The sequence below is a fragment of the Hippoglossus hippoglossus genome, chromosome 12 (assembly GCF_009819705.1).
Source record: "Hippoglossus hippoglossus isolate fHipHip1 chromosome 12, fHipHip1.pri, whole genome shotgun sequence".
NCBI classification, from domain to species: Eukaryota; Metazoa; Chordata; class Actinopteri; order Pleuronectiformes; family Pleuronectidae; genus Hippoglossus; species Hippoglossus hippoglossus.
Genome location: NC_047162.1, coordinates 17,993,486 through 18,012,376, shown reverse-complemented (window position 1 = coordinate 18,012,376; position 18,891 = coordinate 17,993,486). Strand labels below are relative to the sequence as shown.

General features: G+C 45.4%; 1 protein-coding gene across 1 annotated transcript; it reads left to right on the top strand.

The window, feature by feature from the left end:
• Positions 1–683: 683 nt before the first annotated feature.
• pigo (phosphatidylinositol glycan anchor biosynthesis, class O) lies at positions 684–8,916 on the top strand. The gene is made up of 10 exons (XM_034602906.1): positions 684–1,605; positions 2,274–2,417; positions 2,622–2,745; positions 2,933–3,092; positions 4,084–4,260; positions 4,347–5,946; positions 6,060–6,263; positions 6,380–6,567; positions 6,761–6,831; positions 7,381–8,916. The coding sequence occupies exons 1-10, from the start codon at positions 1,128–1,130 to the stop codon at positions 7,508–7,510; spliced, it is 3,276 nt and encodes a 1,091-aa protein (XP_034458797.1). The 5' UTR covers positions 684–1,127; the 3' UTR covers positions 7,511–8,916.
• Positions 8,917–18,891: the final 9,975 nt, after the last annotated feature.

Genomic DNA, 18,891 nt, shown 5'->3' with positions numbered 1-18,891 from the left:
ATTAATGCAGTATGAGGAATGTAGAGATAGTTGCTCTAGATTTTTTCTGAATGAATTTTTGGCTGCTTGAAAATTAGTAGGAGTGAGACATCTTCCCTCTGTCCTTCCAGTGTTGACATTGTTGTGCCCTTAATTTTGGCTTAAAGGCAAAAAATTGCCAAGGTGAGTAGTTTACTTTGCATTGTGCTTAAATGCTTATTTAATAATTTTAACAACTGTTTTAAGTTTGGTTCTGTTTGGTTTTGACAGGTGAATTTTTTTGCGAGCTTATATGTAAGGTATTAAATAAATTGTAACTTAGGAACTAATAGAGGGATGCGAGGGGCCGTGTTGGCCTGCAGCTATTTGAATTATTAATTTTTATTGAATTAATTGCTTTGTTAATGAATGTCTTGTGAAAGAGGAGCAGATTAAATAAGATTATTCACGATTTAAGATTTTGTGTTTGCATTTAAATTGTTTTGTTTGCTCAATGAATGAAATAAATGTATAAATAAATAAAGTTCTCCAAAATGTTAAAGATATTAGAACAGTACAAATTAACTAAATACAAAAATACTTCATAAGTTTTGTGATATGTTACTTTGTTTTTGTGACGTAGGACGGCTGTGTGCCTGCGAGTCCGCGCTCAGGGCCTCAAAACCCCACAGTTCACCCTGGTGTCATGAACAAACTCGTCCGCCGCGTCCCCCGCTCACCAAAGGTTCCTAGCTGTCGCCGGTCATCTAATCTCGCTGTACCCGGCGTCCCAATGCAGGTGAGGGGGGAGGCGTCACGTCGCGCTCCGCTCCACCTGAGACACCCGTGACCTCCGCGCTCACACACGCGCTCACGCACACACTCCACCCGCGGCCGGAGAGAGGACGAACACCGCAGCGGGACAAGGTCAGTGACGGGAGCCGGAGGAGAGCTAGCTAACGGCTAACGGCTAGGCGTCGTTAACCGGCCCGTCCTCTGAGCGTTAGCCGCTCGACAAGCACCCGGATCGCGCCTGAACACGCGGCGGGTTCCCGGTGCTCTGGTCAAGGTGACACTTCCCGTGGAGACACGCGGGGGCCGGATTAGCCTCCATGCTGCAGGAGCCGCTTCCACAGTCCGCTAACGGGGAGTGAACGTGTGCGTTTAGGATGAAGCGGCTCCCGGTGCTGTCCCTGCTCCTCTGCCTGTGCTCCGTGTACTTCGTGGGCATCTACCTGTTCGTGGGCGGCTTCCTGCTGGTGCGGCTGGAGGTGAACCGCACCAGCGGCTGCGGGGACGTGCTGCAGCCCGGCGGGGAGCCGGCGGACTTCTGCCGGGTCCGGCCGCGCTTCAGCCGGGCGGTGCTGCTCATCATCGACGCGCTGAAGATCGACTTCGCCCGGTTCGACCCCAGCAACGCGGCGCCCCGACCCCACGAGAACAAGCTGCCGGTGCTGGAGGAGACCGCCGCGTCCAGGCCCGCTCACTGCCGCCTGTACCCCTTCCGGGCCGACCCGCCGACCACCACCATGCAGAGGATCAAGGGCTTCACCACCGGCTCCCTGCCCACGTTTGTGGACGTTGGTAACAACTTTGCGTCCACCGCCATCCTGGAGGACAACCTCATCCACCAGCTGGGGCAAGTAGGTGAGTACTTCTACTAGGGAGGACAGTACTTATACTAGGCAGGAGAGTACTTATACTAGGTAGGTTAGGAAGGTGAGTACTTAAACTAGGAAGGTGAGTACTTAAACTAGGAAGGTGAGTACTTATACTAGGTAGGTGAGTACTTATACTAGGTGAGTACTTATACTAGGGAGGTGAGTACTTATACTAGGTAGGTGAGTACTTGTACTAGGTAGGTGAGTACTTGTATTAGGCAGGTTAGTACTTACATTAGTCAGGCGAGTACTTACAATAGGCAGGTGAGTACTTATATTAGGGAGGAGAGTACTTACATTAAGCAGGTGAGTACTTACATTAGGCAGGTGAGAACTTGTATTAGGTAGGTGAGTACTTACATTAGGCAGGTGAGAACTTGTATTAGGTAGGTGAGTACTTACATTAGGCAGGTGAGAACTTGTATTAGGTAGGTGAGTACTTACATTAGGCAGGTGAGTACTTGTATTAGGCAGGTGAGTACTTGCATTAAGCAGGTGAGTACTTGCATTAGGCAGGTGAGTACTTGCATTAAGCAGGTGAGTACTTGCATTAGGCAGGTGAGTACTTGCATTAGGCAGGTGAGTACTTATATTAGGCAGGTGAGTACTAGTATTAGGTAGGTGAGTATTTTTAACTCCTCGTGTCCCACGCAGGCAAGCGGGTGGTGTTCATGGGCGACGACACGTGGGAGAGTCTCTTTCCGAAGAAGTTCCACCGCTCTCTGCCCTTCCCTTCTTTCAATGTCAAGGACCTGCACACTGTGGACAATGGGATCCTCCAGCACCTCTACACCACCAGTATGTGTACATTTTACTCTATAAGTACCTGACACACTGTTCATGATATGCAAAGAAGAATTACTCAGTTTAATGTCAGAACTCTTGCAGCCATCAAACAAACAATTTCAGGGTCGTTTAAGCGCTGAGGACATGTTTTATACATGGACGACTGTGGACATGTCATGATGTCCCCCACCTGTCCCCCTCTGTTGGTTTTGACAGTGATTGGCGGTGACTGGGACGTCCTGGTTGCTCATTTTCTCGGCGTGGATCACTGCGGACACAGGTTCGGTCCCGACCACCCGGCCATGGCCGACAAGCTCACCCAGATGGACGGAGTCATCAGGTCAGACAACAGTGCAGCTGCTTTGTGCTCGTCTCACTGCGTCTTCCGGCCGCTGTCCTCACCACCATGTGCTCTCTGTGTAGTATAACAGATATTCATTAGTAACCCAGACTGAATGAGCTGGTTTTAATTTGATGTTTCATGGATTTTTCTTTTTATTTATTTTCTGTTCCCCCTTTTCCTGCAGGTCTGTGATTGACCGTCTGCAGAACGACACCCTCCTGGTGGTGATGGGGGATCATGGGATGACGGACACCGGAGATCACGGTGGAGACAGCCAGAAGGAGACTGATGCCGCCCTCTTCCTCTACAGTCCCGCCCCTCTGTTTCCCGGACCCCCGTCACAGGTCGGTACACTAGCCAGTTTTTTCAAAATAATACTTTTACATGACTGTTATAAATCCATACAATAGCTACAATTGAAAAATACATGAACTTGATCGTTGGAATATGTAATAAAAAAGCTAATAATATAAAATCCAAACTCAGTCACACTAACACATTTCTTCTGTCTCTATTAAATGAAACGTTCCAGTAACAAGTTTACTAAATGTTAACGCAGAGTGAGATAAATCCTGTGATGAGGTCACAGAACAGACTCATTATCTTCCATTCATGCTCAGTCACAACTGGCAGCGAGAAAGTAAGAACTCTAATGATTTGCCCTCGTCTGTGTGTTTGTCTTTTTTTTTTTTTATCAGCAAACACAAATTTGCATCGTGTTTACTTCTCCAAATCACCAGAACATTTGCTTTTATAAATAAACTGTTAACCTGCGTGAACGTTTCTTTTCCCTTTTCCCTGTATCTGTTAAATTTATGCTGGCAGGTGGTCGCCACCTTTTTCAGGGATAAACGTGGATATCACACAAGAAACCAACTCCACTCGGCAGCGGATTTACATAATTGCTGGGGAAATAGAGCGTTACGCAACACGTTGTTCAAAATCGTGGGTTACGTGACTACACAGGAAACAACACTACTGTAATGACAGGGGGACATTAGACTCGATGCTGTAATAGACGCAGAGACACTTCTTTTCTAGTTCTAGGTTATTATTTCACGAGGTGGGAATGAATCCACCAATCTTACAGATAAATGTCACTGCAGAGACATTTATTCATGATCTGCTTGCAGTTAAAGGATCAGACCAACTGTAGTGAAATGATCGTCAATTGATACTGCACCAAATATTATAAGCAGTTAAAAATGTATGAACTTTGTCCTGCATGTTTTTATCTTATTGAAACTATTGAAACTCAAATCATTACATTGTAAAATCACAGGTAAATGAAGGAGTAAACTAACACGACAGGCTTTTATTTTCTCATGTTTGCAGAATGAACCGGATGTAGTGCCCCAGACTGACCTGGTTCCCACCCTGGCTCTGCTGCTCGGCATTCCCATCCCCTACAGCAGCGTGGGGCAGGTTCTCTTGCCCTTATTCCCTCCTCATGGACAGGGTGCAGTGGGAAGTCTCAGCCAGCTGGAGGCGCTGTGGATCAACGCAAAACAGGTAGCATGCTGACCAACAGTCCAGCAGCAGTTTAATGTTTCCACCGTTTTCCAGACGCGTTTTTAATATCATCTCTGTTTCCGTAGGTAAACCGTTTCCTGGAGACGTACTCTGGAATGGCCAAAGACATCCCAGCTGAGAGCCTCTCAAAGCTGAAGGAGGAATTCTCCCGCCTCTCCTCTGAGTACCTCGCCACTGTCCGAGAGGGTCGGCCACCCTCCCCAGAGCTGGCAGCCTCGCTGCAGGCCTACCTCACCTCGGTCAGAGACACCTGCCGGGCTACCTGGGCCCGGTTCAACCCGTTAAAGATGGCGGCTGGGTTAGTCATCCTGGCGTTTGCCTGCTTGATGTGTTTCATCCTGTCTGAGCTCTCAAACGTGCTGATTAGGGAGAATGGTCGTGGACTGAAGGCCCCGGTTGTCGTGGCACTAACAGTGGGTGTTGGCGTGGCTGTGGCTCAGCTGTTCACGCAGGGATACATCGAGGTAGCGTGGTGCCTGGCAGCTGCCGCCCTCAGCTCTGAACTTGTCTTCTTCTGGAAAGCATATGGATCCCGGACTGCTGCTGTGTCAAAGAACGGATCCAAATCTCTAAAGTGTACGAGCTGGCTCACCCTGCGTAATCTCCTCATTCCCTCCCTCTTGGTTCCTCTCCTCCGCTGCGCCTCCCTGCTCTCAGATAGCTACGTGATCGCCGAAGGCCGGGTAGTGACATTCCTCCTCTTCTCTCTGACTCTGTATATTCCCATCCATCTCAACTGGGATGGCCTACTTTTACCGCCCAGCTATGACCCCCTGAAGTCTGCTGGGCTGCTGCCGTCTCCAGCCTTGTCTCCATCAACTGTGAGGAAAGAAAGCAGCATCCTCCTGGCCTGTTCAGGACTCCTCGTCGGCAGCCTCTACCTCTCCCTGTCATTTCACGGCTGCCGGGAAGAGCAGGGCTCCTGCCAGCCTTCGCCGTTCCTTTCTCCTCTCGCCCGGTTGCAGGACAGCCAGCTGAAGAACCTCCACTACATCTTGTCTGTCTTCTCCCTGGGCTTGTGGACGTATCTGCTGAGACGCTGCCTCCGCCACTACGGTAACCTCAACTCCTCAGGTGGGACGGTGTTCACGGCCCGCTGGATCTTACCACTGCTGTCCGTGTGCCTGGGGCTGCACTGGGCTGTTAGTGCCACGCCGGAGGACAGCTTCAGGAATCTGGGCGAGCTGATCAGCCTGGCCCAGCTGTCTCTCCCCAGGGCGGCCTTCTGTCTCTTGGGGCTGGGCCTGTTTCTGATCTGGCTGGATCCCCTCACTGTGTTTATCAAAACCAGGACTGCAGCCTCCTCCAGAAATTCTTCGCTACCCCCGCCCAGTTACCGAGCCAGCACTGGCATCAGCCCCCAAGCCGAGCTGCACCACCTCATCCCGCAGATCTACCAGCGTATGCGCCGTTCCCTGGACGACGACGGCGAGCAGGGCGGGGCCAGCGAGGTGGACAACAGGCCTGCTGTGGAGGCCTACGGCCTGGGAACTGTGTACTCCGCTCCCCTGATGCTCTTCTGCGGCCTGCTGGGAATTGGCCTGCTGCTGCTGCACCCAGAGGGCATGTCTCTGTCTTTCCTCCTGCTGCTGCTGGAAATGGGAGCTCTGCTGCACATCCACGCCTCCTCCACTACCCTCGGTGGCCTCCATGGAACATACTCTGGTACGAGGAGGATCTTTTTGTGCCTTCTTTTCTCTTTGAATCAGTAATTTGTAAAGTCATGCTCCTTGTCCTTTTTTAAAAACACTGTTCACCCACTCCTCTTCTCTTTCCAGGTGGATTTAACGTTCCCTGGGCTCCGATAGTGATGTGGGCCCTGGCCGCCTCCCAGTTCTTCCACGCCACGGGTCACCTTCCGACCTTCCCCTCCATCCAGTGGGGTGCCGCCTTTGTGGGGTTCCCTGATGGACACACAGGCACCATACTGCCCGCCTCACTGGTGACCCTCAACACCTTCGCCTCACACATCTTGTTCGCAGGTAATTATCCTTTATTAGGTAGAATAATGATTAAGCTGGGACTAAACACCAGTTACAGTACACCAGAGAACTGGATTATATGATTTACAGTTTGTCCCTGTCTTGATTGTCTCCAGTGGGTTGTCCACTGCTACTGTTCTGGCCCCTGGTGTGCGAGGTGCGTGGCGGCAGAGGAGGAGGAAGAGCTTGTGGGGACGAAGAAGAGGACGCTGTGATGGAGATGAGGCTGAGAGAAAACCCGCAGCAGTTCAGCGCCGCTCTCCTGCAACTCGCAACACGCTACCTCTTTATCCAAGGAGCACAGGTAAACCTCACCATAGAGCAACGTGTCATTTCACACAATCATCATGTTGTTGTTTGTTTGATCATCAGTTGAATGATTCAGGATATCGTGACACCTCCTCCCTGGGACTAGGTCCTTTTTTTTTCGTGGGATGTTGAATTTGTATTCAATCTTTTGATCGTGCAACACATCAGAAGCTCTGCTCTCTTCACAGGTCTTTGCCTCAGTCAGTGCAGCTGCCATCCTCAGGAGACACCTAATGGTGTGGAAGGTTTTTGCACCCAAGTAAGTGCCTGAATGGATTTTCCAGCTCACTCAAACTTCACATGCAGTAAAGGCCTTTGAGGATATGGACACAGCTCGAGTTCGGTTCAGTGAATGCACAGTAGTGAACGCAGACATATTTACATCCAGGGGTAAATTAATGTTATGCAGGTTTTCTGTGGGATCTTAAAAAGCCTAAAAGTCAAAAATTCAATTTTCTTGATTTAAGCCCTTATGAAAAGTCTTAAATACATATATGTATTATGCAGTCAGGTTTAAATAAGATATGGTAAGTCCTGATTATGCTAATGTTAATTTAATATTCATATGATATATGTACTTCCACCCAATCTTAAATATGCGGAAGTATTTCTGGGACTCAGATATTCCTTCATATCTGTCATACTTGACAAAGGTCTTTAAATGAACTTGTTGAAACCCACAGAAACCTCAAGTCCACTAAATATGAGTTAACATTGTGTTTTTGCTGCTCAGACCAAAGGATAAAATAGATTTCTAATGTTTGAAGAAAGTAAAAAACTGAATCTCTTGTGTCTTTGCTTCCTCGAGGTTGATGTTTGAGGCGTCTGGGTTCCTGGTGAGCAGCGTGTCTCTGCTGATCGGGGTCACATTAGTGCTGCGAGTCGACGTCGCCGTGGGCCGCTGGTTTAAGAAAATCATCCCAGATGCGTCCAGGTAGCGACGGCTACAAACAGAAACATCACCATCGGTGTCTAACATGCTGATCTCCTCAAACATGTCTTATGAGGTCACCTCTTACTGTAACTTGAGGGCTACGCTGTGCGGTACTGACTCTGAGGCCTTCCCCTCCTCAGCCAGAGGGACTGGAGGACATCACATCTTGGACTGAACCACCTCCGAAGCACGTGGACTGTTTTTTACACAGTGGTTTCAGCTGTAGCTTGTAAACCACCTCACAAAAGGCGATGTGGTTTTAAGGTCATCGAGTTCCAGAGTTACGATGAGGGAGGGGAGAGTTACTTCTGAATGTTTCTAACCTGCCGAGCAACAAAGTCTCGTGGTTCATCATGCCGCAGTTTAAAAAGCTTCACTAAATACAAAACGGTTTACAAAAGCTTCACACCTGTCGCCGCTGAACAAGAACCTCAGCACTCAAACGAAATGGGCCTTTTAATATCCAGTGGCTTTTATTTCCTCCTCATAACTGAGGCTGACGTCACACTTTACGAGCACCAGAGCGGCCAAAGTGACAAGTTTAATGTGACGGAAAGAAGACGTTTCCATCCGGGGGAAATCATCAATTAAATTAAACTAATGAGCAGGTAAATGGATTCAGCCACTTTCTGCAGAAACCCAAAGTCAACGTCTGGAGCTGCTTTCTTATCAGTTAGCGAGCAGGTCAACTCCATTTGGCAAAAATCCATCCAAGTGCATTACAGCAGGTCATTTAAGTGTCTGCTGGAGGAAGTGTACTTTTCTTTTTTAATTGTTTTCTATCATCAAGATGTCGAAACACCCCGAGCATCTGATCACTGCCAATTCACACAGTGTTACTGTTCTTCTACTTCTTTCCTGGTGGTGGGGTTTTACTTCTCTGATTCCTAACTCTAATGCCTATTTTGAATTAATAATTTTTTTTTAAATCTCTAATCCGAAATGAACCTTTGCTCCTTGTCCCTGAAATAGGTGCCAAGCTTTAACAAATGCCTTTTTTTTTTTCCTTTCGTGTATGATGTCATTATTTTGGCCGGTGCCGGTGAACCCGGGACGTCCAGAGACTCTTTGTCAGTTAATTTATTTGTGCGGGACGTCGGAGTCCGTCTCCGCTCTGCAGCTGGAGTCAGCAGCTGAAGTTCATTAGCTAATGCACGACATGGACGGGACGCTGCGCTCGGGTTGAATTGGCGATAATGCAGAAGTGCTGCAGTCCTCGGGCTGTGATGCAGGAACGTTTGGTTGGTTTCTGCTGCGGTGAAGGTTCGACTTGGTTGTGTTGTGATGATGGGGGGGGGGGGAACTTTTTTCTTTTCTGTTTTTAGAATGTTTAATATATAAATAACTGATTAATTAAAAAAAGTGATTTTACATCCTGTGGAGAAAATGGAATAAAACTTTTGTACATGACGTCTTTGCCTCGGTAACTTTCCTGTGCGTCTGAGGAACAACCGGATTAGTTTAAAGTCACGATCACGCGTCATGATTATTTATTGTTGCAGCTCAAACTAATGTGTATCGATCCAGCGACTTGGAGGAAGTGGGTGCTGCCACAATATTTTTTGGTGCCCATCAGTCAAGGTGCTTCATTCATTATTCACGGAGGCTTTTCCACATTTCCAGTTTATGTAATTGTGAGTTGCTGAAAGTCTCACTCCTCCTCAAATGTTAGTCGGGGAGTTTTCTAACTTCCATCGAATAATAATAATAATAAACTTAATTTAAAAAGCATTTTCCAAAACACACTTTCAAAGTGCTTCATCAGCAAGAAGCAAATCAATGACAGTTAAATACTAAAATCAGGGAAAGGCTTCCCGGTAGACATATATTCTAGGAAGGGATTTCGAAGAAGACTCTTGGAAAGTCGTTCCAGGTTTTCCGAGGCCCCTTTTAGTTTTCAGCCAACAGACAAATCCAGAGTTCTGCTTATCTGAGTCGTAAAATAAAGAAATGAGGGAAAAATTGCAATTTAACAACAAAGTGGAATATTGACAAATGGGAATCTAACCCGCTGCTGGAAATAATAACCAAACCATTAGTATTGATGAATGACTCTTTCAAGCCGCTACAAATACGTTGTGGTCTTTTCTTTTCAGTTTTTTCCCACAAATCTCACTTAGGATACTGCGCTCCCCCCCCCCCCCCCTGTTTGGTTTCATCCATTAGCAATGAATCCACAGAGGTCAAGTGTTTTCTGGAGAACGTGCTCAACAAATTATTATTCAAATGTTAGTTTATACACCTTGCAGGTAGAATGACCAGAAGGGGGCAGCAGAGCGATTAACTTACTTAAACACCTCACCCCCAAAATAAAATCCTTAAATTATGAAATATTTATGAATAATTTGTAATGATTATAAAATGTAATAATTATAATAAATACATTAAATATTTATATAATACTTGTCGTTACTGCCAGGAAATATAGTGTGTTCACAAATATTTTTATACATTTATATAATATTTTCACTGGATTGTACATTATGTCTAATTGTGGTTATTTTTCTATCATTTTATTCATGATTATGATAAAGAGCTATGACATCACTTCCTGATATATGACTTGCTCTTCGCAATCCATTAGCTACTATAATAAATACTTTAGAATTTTTCCACTAGTACTTTGGCTTATTTTCTTTTACTGCATCAAAGTACAGTGTTTTTTGGAACTCGCCTGCACAGAAATTGTATTATTATTAATATTGTATAATAGTAGCACTATGCTAGTATTATTCTGAGTTGTACACCACCGCAGGCGGCTGAATGGTGGTTACAGCTCTCGCTAAATGCTGTGATAATGAAACTGCTGCAAAGATTCTCGAGGCTAAAGCTTCAAATATCGAAGCACAAACAGAAATGTAAAGGGAATAAATTGCTTGAACGACACACGGCCTTGTCAGAAAGATGCTTTTCATTACCTCTGCTCCATAACATGACTGTTTTGTCACACAGAAGGTGATTAGTTAAATGGACGCAGCGTTTTTCAGTTATAAAAAAGGTGAAACCTCAAACGTTTGCGGTTCGACCGGACGTGCGATTAGCAAGAAGAAGCCATTACAGTTATCGACACACCAATAAGTGGTTAAAGCCATAAAAACAACATCAGGCTAACATCCAGGAAAACAGGACTGTGGCTGTTCCTGTTGGCAGCTCGGGATCTCTTATTATTTTTGATGAGAAGCACCATTATGTGACTGTGAACGCTGCCAAGCCCTCGTCCTGTTTCTCTAATTGCTCATCATTATTAGATGAACGGGCCCTTTGGCCGACAATCCGCACATTTCAGCTCGCAGCAACTATTAAAGTCGAACCATTTTGTATTATATGGGCTCGGAAAAACCATCCAGCAGCTGTCTGATGTTCGCAGAGTTCAGTTCCTTCCACAGGGGATCACACTTAACACTGCTTTGATGATGATGATGATGATGATGATGATGATGATGATGATGATATCCATCAATCCCATCTGAACATGATGCAGACTCTCTGGACTCTGAGGTAAGAGCCCTGACATTTTCCGCCATTATCACCAATAAGGTTCAATCACTGAATCCATACAGACAAAGTCAGGTCAGCTGGGGTGAGAGCGAACGAGCAGTTTCATAAGATGAAGAGGAGTAAGGCCTCAGATCCGATTCGAGAGGGTCGAACCAAGGATCCTTTTTTGGCATTTTCACCTTTTCTCCCAGGGAGTAATTCATAAATCTTGATGGAAAGAAACAGCCGATGCATAGGGAACAGATGAGTTTAGGAAATGTGATGCAGCTTGATTGAATTTCAGGGAACTGTCGGGCCTGGATTCAGAACCAGTGATAATTCAAATCAATATGAACATTCTCCAAATCTTAAACGCATACAAATTCATATGTGACTGCAGAAACCACACAGAGACACATCCTGACGAAAAAACTCATTTTAAAGTTGACGGCCTCGACTTATTCGAAAATTGGTACCTGACATTTCAAAAAGAGAGAAAGTTTTTATGCTTTCAGACGCAGCAGCAAGCGGAGACCTGACCAATCAGCTGGGTCACAGCAGCTACACACACACAGACACACACACACACACACACAGTGCGATCCACCTGGGTGACTTGTATCAAAGCCAAGGAAATATGTCGTTTCTAAAAATGTCCTGTAAATCCACTGGGGGAAACAATTTAGTGCTTGAATGCTCCGAGTTAGAAGCATGACTTCTTTCCGAGACGCAGGTAATTACACCCTGTAAAAAGTCACAACTTCTCAAATGACGTTCTCAAAGGCAGTTTAGCAACTTCTGAGGAGTTCAGCCTTTATACCAGACTTCAGAGAAACATTATCCAAAGTCACGTTAAGTCATATTTATGGTTTCACACACTCTGCAGTGGCTTGGTCCTGTATGAACGTTAAAGTTGCACTAATCAATATTATTCTTATTGAGTTTTGCAGATGTTCTAGTGTCTTTCAGCTCATTGTTTTGGTTGTTGTTCCCTCTCATCTGCTTCTGTCATTGATGCCATTTCCAACCACAGCAGCTGTTTTCATCTTCGATATGCTGCAGCCTATCCAGCACCAAAACATTAGCAACTGTAGCTCGGGCAGCTAAAGAGTTAAAGGACCCAATCAGGCCTTAGGTGGACGTGTCAGGAGTCGTATTCACAGTTTATTCTGCCGCCCCCGAGTGGCCACAATATGTAAATGATATGGTAAAGCCAGTCTATACTCATGCTACTGCAGAATGTGATGAAACACATGGCAAACAAACAGATGGGGTATAATACCCGTGCACTTTTACCCAGTTGGCACCAAACACACACACACACACACACACACACACACACACACACACACACACACACACACACACACACACACACACACACACACACACACACACACACACACACACACACACTGGAGAACTGCTTGATAACGAACAGCATGAGAGTCTCTCTCCTCGGGCACAGAGGCCGACAGCTCCGACTGTGAGATGGGTAATTTCACATCCTCTCACCTTTTCTCTTCGCTCCCATCCAGGTCTGGTGTGTCTCCCAGTGATCAGGCGTTGGGCTCCACAGTGCGACACTAAGCTATGAATTTATATTCCCACGGGAGGAGACAAAAACACAAGAAACACAGTAGACGAGAGGTTTAGGACGAGGCGGGTGCTTGTGTTTCAGTCCCCGGAGGAGAAACTGCTTGTGGGCGTTTGAACGTGTGGACAGGCGGTGATAAGATATCTCATCTAACGTCTGCGTAAATAGGAAACAAAGGATTTCAGTCTCGCTTTTTAAAAAATGTCTGATAAAGGTTTCCGGGCGAGTGGGAGACCTCAGCTTGTCTTGTGTGTGTGTGTGTGTGTGTGTGTGTGTGTGTGTGTGTGTGTGTGTGTGGCCTGTTCTTTAAAGGTCACGTGGCTCAGGAGATGTTAGAGATGAACGGGTGAGATGGGTTTTACTTCACGGACGATGCTCTTAGGTTAAAGACCAGAAATCAGATGTGGGATAAAAACAGGAGCGGCTGCGTCACCGTCCAGCTGCGATGAAAGCCGATCATGACGCAGCTCCACAGAGAAGCAGTTGTTGGTTCAAAGAATTTACTCTTTAAAAGGAGATAAAAATGGATTTGTGCATGATTTCCGTTTCGACTGAGTACGATTCTGATTTGCTGCAGCGAACCCAGAGAATAAATTCAGTCTCCGGGAAACAAACACTGGTCAGAAACGTCTCTCGGGATAATATCAAAGCATTTTCCACCTTGAAACAGAATCCATTATTTGACCTGGATGACTCAGAACAAGGATATCACGGATTCTCACACCTGAGATACAAGTATTGAGCTGCTCGCTTTGAGATAGAATGATAGGAAATAAGAAATCTGGTATTTTTTGGGACATATATTATCTGTATTTTTATTCATTGAGTGTTTGTTTTTTCCCGAAAAGGTGGTTTCTGTCTTTTTAGTTGTTATCACACTGATGTTTGTTCAAGTGCTCGTGTTTCTGCCAAGTTTGGTTTTAATGAGTCATTCAACTTCATGATTGACAGCTGACACAGACTCGTGATTGGTCGAGGGCCTTGTTTGCGTCTTCACTACCGTTCTTATAATGTTAGGACGACGAGCACGTTCATTTTGCTGGTGGTAAAACTGAAATAATATTAGAGTGGCAACGAAATGAACCACTTCTCTCCATTCAAAATGGAAAAACGACTTTATTCGAAACAGTTAGAATACAATAAGCTGAATTGACAACATCAGAAACACGTCTATTGTAAGTATAGACGCAGCCCGAGTAGGTGATGACGACAGGACGTACACATGTCAGCTCCCTAAAGGATCGAATGTAAACAATGTAGTAAAGACCTTGGTTCAGATTCCTCAGGACGGTGAGGATTTGGACAGAAAAGACGTTCCATTCCGTTTGAGGAATTAAAATTAATTTTCATCAGAGTTCCTCCCGTCTTCCGCCACACTGGGTCTTATCGGGAGGGGGGAGTAATTAAAACACGTGCGCGGGTGTGCAGAGGCTTTCAAACTCATTTCAGCCAGATTTTTATTTCCCGCTGCAATAACATGCTGTTCACCATAATATTACCTTCCAATAAAAGGAATTACTGAGAAAATGAGCTCCTGACGACGCTCGGAGAGAGACAAAGAAATCCAATTCCCCTCCGCAGTTTAAATTATTGATTTTTCTCAAATCCAATTTCACAAGCTTCTAGAGGTGTTTTGTTTTGGTTCACACAGTCCTTGGAAGTCTAAGAAAGGAATCTCACCTCGATACAATCGGCCCAGATGCTTCTTTTTCTTCTTTAGGCAAACCCCCCCCCCCCACCTCCTGCTTTTCATCTGGTTCAGGAGCATGTTGTCGAAGTCGCTTGATTTCACTGGAAGCCGGCAGCCAGAAAAATCCTGAGCTTGACAAAGCGAGGAGACGTGACCTGGGAGGAGAAGTAGTTTTGGTTTTGCAACCGGCGGCACCTGTGAAATAAACACACACACACACACACACACACACACACACACACACACACACAAATATGAATTGCAAATGGGAGCAATTACATAGCAAAACTCGGGGGTTACTCGGGGTGTTACATTTTTCCCCAGCTGCCATGAAATCCAACGAATTGGTCTCAGCTGTTTCTTCATCTTCTCCGGGGGAATATTTTTCTTCTCCGCGACTCCTGAGAAAGATCTTAGTCCTCTACAGTGTGGACACACACACACAGACACACACACACACAGACACACACACACACACACACACACACACACACACACACACACACACACACACACACACACACACACACACACTCTCTCTCTCTGCAGACGCCTCTTTATTGCCTGGGGCCACATAACACAGCAGTGTTTTCACTAATCTCCTGTACAACAGACGCCCTCCACGTTTCATACGACTTAATCGATTCAGATGCAACAAACCAGCGGCTCCAGAGAAAAGTCGACGTTGACCTGCACGTTTGAAAAGAAAACAACTAAAGCCTCTGAAGAGATTCGCTCGTACGTGCTCTCTGCTGCTTTTGCTCCTGAAGTTCTAATCTTCTCAGTAGTCGACACCTCTTTGATGTGGAGGCCGTGGTCTTGAATCCCTGCAACAGCTTTAACTTTCACACATATTCTTTATTTTTTATTTGAGTTCTTAAATTGAGTCTGAACAGTTGTGATCGTGTTGGAGTCACAGAATTGAATTACCACACATGCACTCTAAGTGTCAGCTGTCAATCAAGACATATCACCCTGTTTTAATAATAAAAAAACACATTAGTCAGCGTGATCTAGTCAGCGTGATATTGTCACTGTGTGATGGCTGATCAGCATGTTTGCATCTTCACAACCTGGAGCAGGAGGCTGTGCTCGGGTCCTTTCAGCTGCACCGGCAGCTGTGAGGCAGATGCTGCCGTGGCTGCTGCAGATGTCAGCGGATACAGTGACACGTCCATTTGGATGCATGGTGATCACGCTGCTGTTGTCCTATAAACACAGGACGGGAATCAGAGGGATTGTTTTATTTATTTTATTCCAGGAGCTGGGAACAAGAAACTTACTAAAAAGCAATGGATCGATTGACCAATTCATTGATGAAACTATTTTCACATCTTGAAGTGACACACTGATCGGTGCAAAGTGTTGCTATAGTTACGATCTGACGTCTTGGAGAACTCCTGACTAAACTCACCGGAGACGTCCTTCACCGTCTCCTGAGCTTTCAAATCAGAGGAAGTGGAGACAAACTTTGGACGTGCAATTATAGAAATGCTGCAGGCTTTGTGTTGGTGTGATTGGTTTTTACAACTTCTTAAAAAAAAAAAAAAACAGAAATAAAGTATAGCGGAGAAGCCTGGAACTCACTCATTGCTGCTTTTATTTTATTTAGCAGCTTCCTCCTATTGACCAATTAAGTGCTTTAACTCCCGAATCGCTGCTCGCGGTTGTTTATTCTCATTTTGGATTCTTCCACCACTTTGCTCATTTAGTCCTGTGGATAACTGTCTTCATCTTACATTTGACTGGAAGGCTTTTGCCATTTGATTAAATATCCAATATCTTCATTGAACAAATGAAATCAGACGAGGTGGCGTGTAAAGTTAAATTAGTATCAGAATATATATATATTTATATATATGTAGCCTCTCTGCTATTGAATCTTTAATGTGACGAGTACCTTGAGGATTGGAAAAGGGAATGATGACGAGGGAATATGTCCCATTATTGGCAGTTAAAAGAGGCATAATTCAAAATTACTGTGCAATATTTTCTCTTCCGACCCCCCCGAACCCAACGGAGAGGTGAAAAGAGAAGCGCGCATGACAAAGTAGTCATAGAGGCATAGAGGGGATTGGCTATTGAGTGGAAAAGAGCACATTAAGCTAATGGAGGAAGCCAACGAACTGCGATTCAACCCCCACAGCCTCCGAACTCCATCTGCAGCCTCGGTGCACTAATGCACGATCCATCCGAGGCGTGTTGGACGATTGCTGTCCTCCCTAAGATATATGTATATGAGGAGGGGGGGTGGGGGTGGGGGGGCTTTTTATGGATGCATTTGGGAACACGATACTCCTGGAGCAGCTTCAGCCTGAGAAAAGGTTAATATCAGCTGTGCACTGGAGCTTCAGAAGAAGGACATTCGCCAAATGTCAGTGTCCGGGCACGATAATGTTATTATCAGATAACACAGGGAAAAAAAAGGAAAAAATATCAGGATCCTCTATAATATTTTTCCCCCGGATCCCGGTAGAGCCTGAATACGCTCCATTCAGAATCCTGTTGAATTGTGTAGTTAAAAGAGGCTCTGATGTTATCCATCTTGCGGCTATTCAAAAGAAAGTACTCGCAGAACGCTCAGAGACCTTTCACAGTATCTGGATTGAAAAATATCACATCCATCTAAAAACTAAACCCAGTTATTCAGTGTTTCCTGCAAAATAACACATTTAATTGCTTGTGTTTTACAGGAATGGAAAGAAAAGACCTTTTGATTAGAGAAGATGAAATGCTTTCGTTCTGTGACTCAGATCTGACGGTAAAACACAAGTTGAATATGTTCTATCGATACTTTCTACTAATTGCATTTCTTGTCGTACTTTTTGATGATATTTTAAAGACAAGACAAGAGAAATGTAATCTTTTGGGGTATTTGACTAGAAACAACTGAGGGGACAGCAGGAGGACGGAAGAACATCCCTCTCAGTAAATAGGTCAACAACAGCGCTCTGCAAACTGCATAAAAGAATGAATGTGGTGTGTTTTGGTTACGTCCTCACAGGGACGGCAGATTCATCCGTCCACAGGCTACCGCTGATCCTTTGAGGGCTGCAGCTAATCCTGACGTTGGGCGGAGCAGACTGCAGGTTTACCCTGATTTAAAGTGGCTAATAGCCGACACTTGACTCAACCTGTTCCTCAGCTGCTGATTTAACCGTGACAAGGAGCTGTGGGGCTCATTGGAGGCAAACATCATTTGCAGCCAGACTTTGCTGGATGCAGAAGAAAAAGATCCACTGAAATAGATGATAATACTCATCAGCTCTCACTGACGACAGGATGCATGGATTGATAAACCCAATTAACAAAGCCGCAATCACACTGGAATCACCAGAAAATGCAACTTTTGAGTTCAGACAGATTCAGAGATGGAGCCTCTGCCTCCCTGAGTGCACTCTCCCCCTCCAGCTGGCGTGTTGGAGCACTAAGGCCCGTTGGCTTTTAGAGGGACGCTCCGAGAACCACTGAGTGCCTTACACTTCAGAGTCAAAGGTAACGAGGCCGTGGACAATAGGAAATTCTATTGTCAGTAAATAACAGCTCCAGATTGAGAGGAAAATGGGCTCTTTGTTTCCCATTTGCTGCTCCGGGGGAAGTTGCGGCACAGGTATCGGCCGAGCTGGTCTTAGTCTCTCGTGGCCCCCGGGGGACGAGAATCATAATACAGCCCATGCATTGGACTAACAGGGTCCGTCACACTCATAATATCACTGTAGCTGTCGGCAGCCGAAAGACACAGAAGGACGACGTGAAAGCCAAACGTCACGGTGGAGGAGATCGATGCGGTTGGTGAGATTCACAAGTCGGAGAAGAAACTGAGAGTTTAGTCCTATTTCAACAAAATCCATCACAACACTCCGACGCAGTGAAGCCCTCACTTCTTTCATCATTTCACCCTGTGATGACAATTATTACGGCTACTGCAGCATTCCTGTTATTGACATTTTATAATGGGGCTGTAAATCTCACAAAAAGAGAGAATTCAGTTCACTCAGGGGAGACTGAGGAGCCACAGAGGGGCTTCGATGACGTGGGGGATGGGGGGAGTAAGGGGCAGTAAACACAAAACAGCTGAAGACATCAATGTGAAATGTAATAACAAGTGTGTACTATACCTGCGTTAAAGCTTTGTACTTCAAAATATGGTGTTTTTGCCACATTCTGGGAATTTGCATTAAAAACGTGAGGAAACTTAAACAACAGAAATGAAAGATGCTTTGTTTTAGTGCAGGAAAGATTCAGTCAATTGCCATGTGTGATCCTTCAGATGAATGCAGGTCAGTGTAAGACTATAAATAGCTAATTCTTTCCAATTTATTGATCTTTCTAATTGTAGTTTAGTGACTGAATTATTATCATTAAAGAACATCCTTTCAAACAACCTGAGGCCTGAGAAGCAGCACCTTTTAAAACCTTTAGTGTTTACGTGGTGGAATATGTGCCTGACCACATCCGGAGGTGGATTTGACTGGTCTCTATTCTGAATGTGTCTTGAGTGCACGTCGACCTTTTGGTTAAGTGCTTACCATCAAGTCAACTCGGGTGCGTGTTAACACGAGATAATATGTGTTAACAGAGGGCGCCGTGACACTTGATCCCTCACTAATGCTGTCTGAAT

What these genes read in the sequence shown, in the direction of transcription:
- pigo (XM_034602906.1), top strand. Translation starts at nt 1,128, where the DNA reads ATGAAGCGGCTCCCGGTGCTGTCCCTGCTCCTCTGCCTGTGCTCCGTG. An exon ending in CAGATGGACGGAGTCATCAG is followed by an intron (nt 2,746 to 2,932) that starts GTCAGACAACAG and finishes CTTTTCCTGCAG; the next exon opens with GTCTGTGATTGACCGTCTGC. An exon ending in CTCACACATCTTGTTCGCAG is followed by an intron (nt 6,264 to 6,379) that starts GTAATTATCCTT and finishes GATTGTCTCCAG; the next exon opens with TGGGTTGTCCACTGCTACTG.